At 41.6% G+C, this 12,229-nt stretch overlaps 2 protein-coding genes across 2 annotated transcripts in view; one reads left to right on the forward strand and one right to left on the reverse strand.

Annotated features, from left to right (window-relative positions):
• LOC5565543 (ankyrin repeat-containing protein kinase A) overlaps positions 1–12,229 on the reverse strand; it is a 540,177-nt gene that overhangs the window by 318,530 nt on the left and 209,418 nt on the right. The window lies entirely within an intron of this gene.
• Positions 6,946–8,231, forward strand: LOC110675131. Its single transcript, XM_021839514.1, has 3 exons — positions 6,946–7,084; positions 7,246–7,498; positions 7,556–8,231. The coding sequence occupies exons 1-3, from the start codon at positions 6,946–6,948 to the stop codon at positions 8,091–8,093; spliced, it is 930 nt and encodes a 309-aa protein (XP_021695206.1). The 3' UTR covers positions 8,094–8,231.

Here is a 12,229-nt window from a genome sequence, read left to right on the forward strand (position 1 = left end):
TCCTTGGAGAAATTACTTGAGGAACTCCTAGCAAAATTCCTGAACGAATTGTTCTAGGTATTTCTGGAGCCCTGTCGAAACCGGCCTAGAAAATCTGATAGCAAAAAAAAATCTTACTTGTGGAATCTCTGGCAAAACCACTAGAAGAATCCCTAAAGAAATCGCTGTAGGGATTACAGTAGAGCTCATCTTGAAGGAGTTTTTAGTAAAATCCCTGAAGTAATCTTTGAAAGAATTCTTGGAGAAATTTCTAGAGATATTTCTAGAGGAATTCTCAAGGGGTCTCTGGAGGTTTTCCTGGACGATTTACTGGAACCCTTCTTGAACTGGTCCCAACATTTCGATTTCTGTCAAAAATAATAATTCGCTAGCATAAAAATGTATTTCTACTTGATCATCATTTACAAATTAATCAACACTAATTTCCCCGTAACGGAAATGTTGGAGTATGATTAATTAATGTTTGAGAGGCCCTTATAGCCGTAGCGATAAACGCGCAGCTTTTCAGTAAGAACAAGCTGAGGGTCATGGGTTCGAATCCCACCGATTGAGGATCTTTTTGGTTTAGAAATGCTCTCGACTCATCTGTGCATAGAGTGGCTTAGTACTTGCCACACGATACACACACAAAAAAATGGTCAAAGAAAGCTCCTAGTAAATACCTGCAGAAGTTCTCATAAAACACAAGCTTGGATGCAGCTTCTATCCCGATTGGGACGTAATGCCAGAAACAAGAAGAAGAATATCTTTGATTTTTAGTATGGTGTCTATTTAGAAAATCATGACTTTTGAGCTGTCGCATGATGAAACTATAAGAAAATCTGAAAATGTTGACATCATACCCTGCCGGAACCGGTTCCGAAATACTCCGACCAAATACGGCCCAATCTAATTATTGGTCCTCTTGATGCTTTTGTAAATCGGAATGAAAAACCCATTTAATTTTAAAACCGTCGTAGCATACATGCGTCTGAACTTCTGAATATGATATGAGTCGCAGTTTCTTCTGAAACGGGGTTCAGGGGCCCTTCTGCTCAGAATGGCCATTCTCACAAAAAGGGTCAAGGTTTAATTGTAGAGCTCTATATCTTTCATATAAAGCTTAAAATGTTCGTTATCAAAACTGTTCAGAAATACTGTTGAAAATTACTGCAGAAGCTTTTTTCAAGATATTCTTCTACATTTCTGTTCCTTATGAAATGCTCAAAAAGTTCCTTATAAATTCCTTCAAAATAGTACCTTTTGAAATTTTCCAAAACTTCTATCTGGAGTGAGTTCTTTAGAGTTTTTGTAGTTCCCTTGCAGTTTCTTTTTATTGAATTCTTCTTCAATCTGATTTTAAAATTGTTTTCGGTATTTCTCAAGTTCAAATCAAAACAGTTGGTTCATCAAAAACATTGGCAAATTAATTATAGAGGTAAGAATGCTGTTATTGATTTTTTTGCGCAAAACTAATTATTGATGCTAATTCATCTCAGGATTTTGAAGTAATTTTCTTCAATATTTTGCTGTTTTGTTACTGTTGTTGTGGTAATACCATATAAAATGGAACGGTAGGCTGAAACGTCTAGATAAGATTGATGGTTGAAGAAAAAATGCATGATAGGTTTCATGTATAATATATCGGTAGACTTAAGTGTCACTCAGTGCAAATGCCTGTGCAAAAACTTTAAATAGTCATCGTTCGAGCTAGTTGATTCAAAATATTTCCACAAGGCGGCGCTAGTGAGTATGAAATTTTTGTTTTACAGATCTTCGGCAAAGTTGTTTAGTTGCTCAAGTGCTATCATTATTTTAACTATTCTGAAATTTCAAGGCTTAAATAACTATAGCCTTTGAGCTACTGAACAACTTTTACTCAAATAATGATAGCCCTTGAGCTACTGAACAACTTTGGCGAAGACGTCATCTTTCTAAGGACTGTTCATTTTATAAAGTGGACACTTTGTTTATGCTAGATCTTTTTTATTTATTGATAAAATCGTAATCGGTTTTCTGTGCATCGTTGAACTATTATTCTACAATACTGGGAACATATAAGATCTCAGAAAATGCTTTTGGTTGAAGAGCTAAATAGTTTTTCCAAAAAATACTAAGAAAAGCAGTTCGCCAAAGTTTAACATTATTTTTCGCAAAACAAAAATCCTATTTTTTATGAACAAATAGTATGTTTGTATCCTTCACTATTCTACTAAAGGTAAAGCTTTGAAAAAATCAATTATATGCCACCATTCTCTGATATTAGTAATTTTAGTGATTTACCCATTTATGGTGAAATTTGCTGATACACCATCCTTTCACTCCCAGCAAAAGAGAAAAGTAAAAAGCGTGTTCAAAACTAGTTTGGATTACTAAAGAATATATCGCAGAAATATATATTTGTATAAACGAGAGCTAAATCGTGAGTTTAAACCACAGTCTTAAGTATAAATTTTACTGTTTATGGTAGTTTTACTAAAAAGTCCCATACTTTTAAAATCATGTACGCATATTTATCGATATACAGCAAATTGCAAACGGTTTTCTCCGTATATTTCAATTGGTAATCTTAGAATGACATATTAAGAAAATAAAATGAGGAAAATAAAATCGATTTTATTACAGCAGTGTTGCCAATTTTGATGATTTTCAATAAACTTTGAAAGGTCTTCTGAGAATAAAGCAATTGTGTTTATATTGTGCCTTAAATGTGGCGTGGGGACTAAATAACTAACTCTATGAAGGCGTAAGTTATTTTTCATATAAACACTGCATTAGCACTTCCGTCAGGACATACTTTTAGCCAAAAAATTCTACTCATATCAATTCCCTTGAAATTTAAAATATTTTTCTCTAAAATATATAGGGGAAAAATGATTTTATTATATCTGTAAAATTGTTGCTAAAAAATTACTTGATTTTTTCCATCAGGCTTCTGATTGATGATGCTTTTGAAGAACAAGCCTTTTTTGAAAATAAAAAAATAAATTATCGAATTTTTAAGCCAATTTCTAACAATCATTGTTTTTGATAACCTCAAAAAATCGACCGTTATAATCGTTGTCCCATATTTGTGTGAATTTCAATTATTTTGGAGATTTTTTTATCACAACATTGTACAATACTAGTCGAACAATGTGCAGAAAACCGATTGAAATTTCATTGATAAATAAAAAAGATACAGCATGCACAAGGTGTTCACTTTATAAAATGAACAGTGGTCAGGGTCCTGAGAAATCGGCAAGACGGAATTCCGTATTTGGGTAACCACCGCATATTAGACCTTGATCTACTAAACAACTTTTAAATTATAGTTTTTCATTTTGAACATAAAAAACCAATGGTGTTGTACAGTGTACACTGCACGATTACTTTTCTTAAACATTAAAAATTAACTATTGAACATCGAAAGCATTATGAGCTTTGTTGATGAGTGTTATTTTCACCAAATCTCAAGAAAATACACAATAACAATCGCTATACAAGCTAGTAAACTTGCATGCAAGTTGACTGAATTAATTGAAAAATGCAGTATTTAAAAAAATAGACTTTAGTAAATTAGGTAGACGTGCTATGATATTCATGAAAACGGCAATAGATTCAGCAACCTTAAATCATGTTAATAGCGGTATATATGTGCCCGAGACAAACGAAAAATGTTCCGCAGTGTTATGAGTTGGAGATCTCTTTATGTGTGTTTGTTTTTTAAAAGCGGATTTGTTTTTGAACAGGAAGTTGAATCTACTTCATACAGATTGACAATTCTTTGCCTTCCGCATGAGACCCAAGTAGATAGTATCTGTCTTGAATCAACTTTTGAATATATCTTTTTGAATTGTAGCCAATCATTCCAAAACAGCGTAGCTCTTCCAAACTTCAAAACAATTACTATTATATTCCTTTATTTAAGCAATCATCACCATCATCCAATTACGGTCGCACTGTTGGCCTTCATCACGATTGTCTCAACCGTCGGAGTGTTTACTTTTGCAGCCAGTTGTAGATATTTTAAATCTTGTACTTATTTGAACCGGTACCCAATTTGTATGGCTGTCCAACTCCATGGGAAAATATTCTCGCCCAACAAAGCGCCAGCTCAGAAGAAAGACTAATTTTCGATTGCGCAACTCTCGCTGGTTACCCATCGATGACCACAATTTGCTACGTTCGGAGGGTCCGTAGCGAACTTGGCTAGCAAAGACAAAAACGGAATAGGGAAAACGGGCGGAAGCATAACATTGACGCGTTGTCGTCGGTCCTCTTCCCAAGGGTCAACACTTACAGTGCAGTACCCCATCATCGATCGGGTGGCGTCTGTCTGGCCTTAGCGAAACCAGCAACGGATTGGTGGGAAGATTACCGTTTAGGCTTACCAGTGGACAAGCATTGCCACGGTGTGCTGCCCAGACAGTATTATAATAAAATCAGAATCAGAAATATTTTTATTTGATATTTGTTCCAGTGTTTCAATGAAATTTAAGCATGTTCTGTGTGATTTACGGACTTACACTATAGAAAGGGCGTAACTCCAAAACGAATCTTAAGGTTTTCTAAAAATTAGGCCCTGACATACCTTAATCAAAGAAAACGATTAGTGAGCACAAATTTGACAGAGATTTTTTCAAACAATTACGGTCTGGGGAGTACCGTGCTTGCAGTCCAATAGTGAGCAGGGCTCCGAATCTGGTAGCTCTTCCCGGTTGGCCAAACGTGGCGGAATTTTAATTACCGCTGCACGCGAACGGCTGTGACGGCAGCAACGTGACGCATCGTGACTAACCGTGAAAGCCCTTTTCCGGGGGGGACACCCCTCAGACTGGCTGCCAAAAATAGTGTTTGCGGCGTCGATCACCTTGTGCGGAGGCGGTTCCTAAAATGGACTGCATGTAATTAATTTAGAAAGCCTGTGCGATTTGCTGTGTTTGTGTAGACTCACGAAGGGTCGTTTATCATTTTCGGTCATTTTACAGCTGTCGCATCTTGTAAGCTCATAAATTATGATAGGCGTCGCTCAAGTCGGGTTGGTCCTCAGTCTACGCCGCTGTTCGCCACGATCAGAGTCATCTTCAATTCCGAGTGCGTGTGATGGCTGCGGGAAGAATACCATTAACGCTATCTGCCAAAAGAGATTGCCGCCGCGTTGCTTCGAATCGTGAATCTTCTTTTCACCCGGAAAGTGAGAGTTGTTTCAAGAGGGATGTCACGTTTCGATCGCGATCGCGTTATAATTACGCTTGTCGCGTTTGTTTATGTCGGCACGCTGCAGTCAGGGATGCCAGGTTGGAAGACACTAGGAAGACTGACGATGCTTGGAAGACATTTCAGAATTTGTTAAGATATTCGAAAGACAATTATAAATGATAACAATACCTAGTTTATGATTAGGTAATTACAGGAACTCTTCTAGAAAATTTCTTTATGGATTCTTTCAGTAAAACTCCTGAGTTTCCTTCAGATGTTCTTCAAAGAATTATCTCGAGAATCCCAACTGAATTTCGTTTGAGAATACTCACAGGGATTCTTGAGAAATTCTTCTGACAATACTCTCGAGGATGACTCCAGAAGTTCTTCGAATGATTCCTACATATATGCCTACATAGGATTCCTATCTTACAAGGAGAGTTGCTACCAAGATTCTTACACAGATTTTTATAACATTTTCCCCTGAGATTACAGCAAAAGTTGGCTTTTTAATTCTCCCCGGTTTTTTTTATGATTATGTCCAGGGTTTCTAGAGATTTACCAAGGACTTCTCATGAGACTCCTCACTGATTAAATCGGATTCTAAAATCATGATATACGTGTCATGGAATTCTTAATGAGATAGGGCTTGTTATCATAAAACAAATCATATTTACAATAATCAGAATCATGATTCTCCGTGACCGTAACATACGGAGCGTCATTCGCATCTTTCAGCCGTAATTCCACTATGAGCAATCAAGTGACAAATACTGAAAAAAAAATGTCAATACAAAAGCGTCAAAAAGTTATATTGAGAACACTTCAAGCACCGCTCCCAAGATTTATTTTGAAACGGCTTCAAGAATTACTCTAGATTTTCCTTTTTGAATGCTTCTATTGATTCTTCATCGATTTTTTTGGAGAACAATATTTTAAATTCAAAGAGAACAGAAATTAATAGATTCTTTAGGGATGGTAAATGACTGGACAATGCGTACCATTGGTACTTCGCGTACCTGCAGGTAAAAAATAAACTGCATTTGTGGTCCTTAGCCTCTTGTCCAGTAACTCCTATCCCTACCTCCCCGTGGTGCCACCTGGGGTACGAGTAACCGTAGGGAAGATCGGGTAACCAACCCTGGTGGGACCTTGGTCGTATGCTGACAGGGAAGGGGGGCTCCTCTCTTCTGAGGGTGTAGCTTACCAGAGCATCTGTTCTCCATGTTAGGGGCGGCTCAAAACAGAGTCTGTTCTCCATGTTAGGAGCGGCTGATCATCGTCCTAGTGGCAGCGTAGAACTCTAAACAGAGCTGTGCACGATGATCCTCCGGCGAGACAGGGGGTTGGTGCAGGCCTTACTAGCCAGCCGTAAAAATCATCAGTACAGGAAGCATACAATGTGAATTCGTACTGGAACAATCGGCATAGACCCAGGCATCGAAAACGGACTAACGATTGGAAACTCGGATCATGGAACTGTAGGTCTCTCAATTTCTTGGGAAGTACCCGCATTCTTTCCGAATTATTGAGGCTTCGCAAGTTCGACATCGGAGCGCTGCAGGAGGTTTGCTGGAAAGGGTCGACGGTACATACGTTGTTACGTTTAGTTTATGTGAGCTAAGGATTATTAGATATTATCATGAGAATAAACACTATGTAATGCAACATCTGAAATATAGAGGTCGCAGTGTGCCTCCCATTAGCACACCCCTGAACGAAAAGCCTTTTTCGCACACGCACATACCATCGCATCAATCGACAACTAGCAAACCACCGACTGAAATGTTCGTGCAAACCAACATTGCACACACACAGATGTGCATGAGCGATCGCAAAATCTGCACCACACCGCAGCTAGAAGACAGAAACCGTTTGGCCGGAAAGTGGAAAAGTCGCCATTGTTCGCTCGTCGCGAAAAAGTGTAAAATCAAAAAGAGGGCAGTCGCCAGTCACAAATTTCCGGGATTCCGCACCTGTAGCGACGGCCAGCAATAAGGGTAGCTGCGATCGGTTGAGCCCTTCGATTCCAGAAACGCTGTGTGTAGATTTTTCTCGCTGGAAGGCGCACGAATTGAAGGTGAGTGCTTTGTGGAAGCCACGTGGATTTAACCAAAAACCTCACACGGACTGACGTGCCATTTCAATCCTCTAATAGGCCGCATTTTTCGGAACAAACAATTGGGGCTGAAGCCGAAAGAAACTTTCGACGCACGATTTGGGAGGAAAAGCCAGCCCAAGCGATCGCTCCCAATCCACGCTCCGTTGGTGAACCGTATCCCGTGAGCGACGACGGACATTCGATCGTACACGAAGAAGACAACAGACCCCTTAAAGGGTGAGTTTCATTGTGAGGGTTCAAAATCGGCCAAACGCTGATGGCAACGATGCGCAGGGTTTTTATTTGTACTTATAGACTGATTCGTCCGGTCGCTAGACGGATTGCCTCGGAGAAAGGAGAGCCACCGGCGCGCTTCGGTGTGAACCATCATTTCGGCATCGTGTTCGGAAGACAAACGGTGTGGTCGGGCCAGAGGAAGCGGCTGCAAGGAACACCGAGTGACGAGGAGCAGCGTCGATACCATTCAGGCCGATCAGTGGAAGGGGACCGGGGTTGTGTCCCACGTGAACAACAACATCATTCCGGCATCGAGTTCGGAAGACAAACGGTGTGGTCGGGCCAGAGGAAGCGGCCGCAAGGAACACCGAGTGAGGAGGAGCTGCGTCGATACCATTCAGGCCGATCAGTGGAAGGGGACCGGGGTGGTGTCCCACGGGAGCAACACGTCCGAAGGTCGAAGTCGTCACCAGTCACCCACGGTGGTCCGAATCAGCATAGTTCCCGAATCAGGTGTGCGATGTGCTCGTGCGTTGTGCGACCGAGGAATGCATTGAAGATGGTGCGATGCAGTAGGTCAGGTAGTCACTTATAGGACGGGCCCGTAAGTAAAGAAAGATAATTAGCTTGTAAGAACATGATTTAGTCAGGCCTTGATGCAAAAGGGGGTCGATAGGAGCTAGGAAGGTGGGAGAAAGCTCGATGGGTGTAATAAAGTCTTTGTAAAATGTAAGCTTTATGAGTTGGTGCATTTTGCCTTTGAGTGTTGATTGCCGAAATACTTCCGCATATGATAGTTCTGCTCTACCGCTACCGGGGAACTTGCAACAACGTATAGGGATGGTTATACCATTTTCCAGAGCTGCGGCAACAGACATGAGCTGGGCACAGCTTTTATCGTGATGCTTCACCAACTGTTCGGCAGGCAACAGTGGTGCTCCTAGCGGGAAGATTAGATCAAAGTAATCCAGGCTACTATGTTCTACAGCAAAAAAGCAGTGTTGCTCTGAAAGTAATTGAACGATCATCTCAGCATGATTTAGACTTTGTTATCAAAAATAACAAATTATCCTTACGTTCTATCGAAATGTGGTCTTCGGCAAAGTTGTAGCTGGGAAGTTTTCACATGAGATGAGTGTGTTCACTTTTCCATAGATTATTATGACGAGCAGTTAGAGGACTGAACACAAAAGGTTTGCCTTTTCCATAGTAATTTCCATATAAACTTCAAATAGCGTGTGCACAACCAAATTTCTTCCGAACCACTTCAAATGTAGGGAGGATCATTTTCATCATAATTGACATCGTTTAAGCATAGGGGAGCAAAAACTTCAAAATTTGCATCAGTCTAATGGAGGTATCTTGACGGACGAACGTGAGGTGATTGAAAGGTGGAAGCAGCACTACGATGAACACCTAAACGGCGCAGAGAAGGAAGATCAAGATAGCAGGAGGAATGGCTTCATCAGTACGGCGGATGAAGGAGACGTGCCAACTCCCACAATAGGTGAAGTTAAGGATGCTATCAAACAGCTCAAGGACAACAAAGCAGCTGGAAAGGATGGTATTGGAGCGGAACTTATTAAAATGGGCCCGGACAGGTTGGCCACTTGTCTGCACCGATTGATAGCCAGGATCTGGGATACAGAACAGCTACCAGAGGAGTAGAAGGAGGGAATAATATACCCAATATATAAAAAGGGTGACAAGTTAGAATGTGAGAACTATCGAGCGATCACCATTCTTAACGCAGCCTTTAAAGTGGTTTCCCAGATCATCTTCCGCCGTCTATCGCCACTGGCAAGCAGATTTGTGGGAAGTTATCAAGCCGGTTTTGTGGACGGGCGATCGACGACAGACCAAAACTTTATGTTGCGGCAGATCCTCCAAAAGTGTCGCGTATATCAAGTCCCTACGCACCACCTATTCATCGATTTCAAAGCGCCCTATGATACCATCGACCGCGAAGAGCTATGGAAGATTATGGACGAGAATGGTTTTCCCGGGAAACTGACTAGACTGATCAAAGCAACGGTGGATAGTGTACAGTGCTGTGTGAAAATATCGGGTGCATTATCGGACCCGTTTGAAACATGCAAAGGACTTCGACAAGGTGATGGTCTTTCCTGCCTTCTGTTCAATATTGCGCTAGAAGGTGTTATGAAACGGGCGGGCTTCAACATGCGGGGCACGATCTTCAATAAATTCAGCCAGTTCATCTGCTTTGCTGACGACATGGACATTGTCGGAAGAACGTTCCAGGTGGTTTCTGAACAGTATACCAGGCTGAAACGTGAAGCAGATCGGGTTGGATTGAAGGTAAATACGTCGAAGTCGAAATATCTGCTGGCTGGAGGAACCGAGCGCGATAGAGCTCGCATTGGCAGACGCGTGATGATCGACGGGAATGAGTTCGAGGTGGTGGAAGAATTTGTCTACCTCGGATCATTGATAACGTCGGATAACAACTGCAGCAGAGAAATTCGAAGACGTATCATTGCCGGAAGTCGTGCTTACTACGGGCTCCACAAGACCTTGCGGTCTGGTAAACTTCACTTCCGTACTAAGTGTACCATGTACAAGACGCTGATAAGACCGGTAGTCCTCTACGGGCATGAGACGTGGACAATGCTCGAAGAGGACCTGCAAGCGCTAGGAGTTTTTGAACGACGTGTGCTTAGGTCGATCTTCGGCGGAGTATGTGAGAACGGCGTATGGAGGAGAAGAATGAACCACGAGCTTGCGCATCTCTACGGTGAACCCAGTATCCAGAAGGTCGCCAAAGCTGGAAGGGTACGATGGGCGGGACACGTTGTGAGAATGCTGGACAACAATCCCGCAAAAATGGTGTTCATCTCAATTCCGGCCGGTACAAGACGAAGGGGAGCGCAACGAGCTAGGTGGTTTGACCAAGTGGAGCAGGATCTTGGAAGTGTGGGGCGATCGAGAAACTGGAGGTTAGCAGCCATGGACCGAGTTAAATGGCGTAACATTGTGGCGCAGGTCATGTCTTGAAGGACGTAGAGCCAGCTAAAGTAAAGTAAGTAAGGGTTAAAGTACGTCCTGACGTCAGTACTAATATAAACTTGTTGTAAAAAAAAACTTACGGCTCCATGGAGTTGCTCATGTTGTTCCCAGGTTATATTTGAAGCACAAATGAGGAAAAAATCCCTATTTTTAGAACAACTCACAAAGCACAACTCTCAAACTCTCAAATCATTAAAATTGGCGCCACTGCTGTAATGAAATCGAATTAATTTTCCATACATTTTTTTTAATAATATGTTGTTTTGAGTTTAGCGAACGAAATATTTGGAGAATACTGTTGACAAATTGCTGTAGATCGGTAAATATGCGTTTTTTTTCAATAAAATGACCATTAAGAGTAAAATTATTACTTTAGAATGCGACTACAACTAACATTTAGCTCTCTATTCAACAAACATAGTTTCTTCAGTAATCTAAACTAATTTCAAAGACAAGTTTTACTGTACATTTTTGCTAGGAAATGGATAAATCACTAGAGTGACCTAGCGTCAGAAATTGGTGAAATATTATTAATGGTTTTGAAGCTCTACCTTCAGAAGAACTGGGAGGGATACCAACATATAATTTGATCATAAAAATGAGGATTTTTGTTATGCAAAAAATAATGTTCAACTTAGAAGAACAATTTTTCTTAGGAGTTTTTGGAAGAACTATTTAGTATTTCAACCAGAAGCATTTTTTCAGATCTTATATTTTCATAGGGCTGCAAAATGGTGAGTCGACGGAGTCTTTACAAGTTCCTACCTCATGCTTCCACGAGTCGACGGATGACAAATGACCGCCAGCTAAGAGTTGCGTGCTTAGCTGGTAGTGGAGGCCGGGCCCTGTAGCCCTTCTGACTTCAGTTAGATTGAGGAGGTACGTCCATCGAACGTCTGTTCACCAAGGTGGTGCGGCTCAAACAGCGTCTGTCTGGCATCCAGCGGCTGAATAATAAATGCTCTTCCCCTAAGATGGCAGCACCATCACGGCGGATAGGGAGCCATAGGCTAACAACCTACTGTCCCAGAAACATCAAAAAATGTTCAAGAAACCGACTTTTAGCGCGAAACAACGGACACGAATTGGAACATGGAACGTACTTACCCTAGCCCAGCAGGGTAAACTGACACAACTCTCCAACGAGGCGTGTCGCATGAAGCTGGAGATCCTAGGACTGAGCGAAGTCCGTTGGCCAATGGCTATATTCTGGCCTGCGAGGTGAACACGCTCCTCCGCACCGTGGAGTTGGCTTTCTGCTCAGCGTCCAAGCTTACGCCACGCTTATGAATTGGGAGCCTATAAATGAGGGAATAATCGTCGCCAGATTTAGAACACGGGTCCGAAACCTTACCAAAGTCCAATGTTATACGCCATCCGATGCTGCCAAATTGCAGTACAAAGAGAACTTTTACAGTAAACTCAATGCTGTCGTGGATAAGATTCCGAAGGGTGATATGAAGATCTACATGGGCGACTTCAATGCGAAGATCGGATCCGACAACTCGAGCAATTAGTCCGTCGTGGTCACAAAGAAATGAGCGAAAACGGAGAGCTGTTGGCAGAATTTTGTGGCAATAACGACATGGTGATCAGGGGATCGCTCTTCCCCCATCGTCCGGTTCACAAAGTCACGTGGGTCTCCCGTGACGGCTTTACTGAAAATCAAGTTGACCACATCTGTATCAGCCGAAAGCGGAAACG

This window comes from Aedes aegypti, chromosome 2 (assembly GCF_002204515.2).
Source record: "Aedes aegypti strain LVP_AGWG chromosome 2, AaegL5.0 Primary Assembly, whole genome shotgun sequence".
NCBI lineage: Eukaryota > Metazoa > Arthropoda > Insecta > Diptera > Culicidae > Aedes > Aedes aegypti.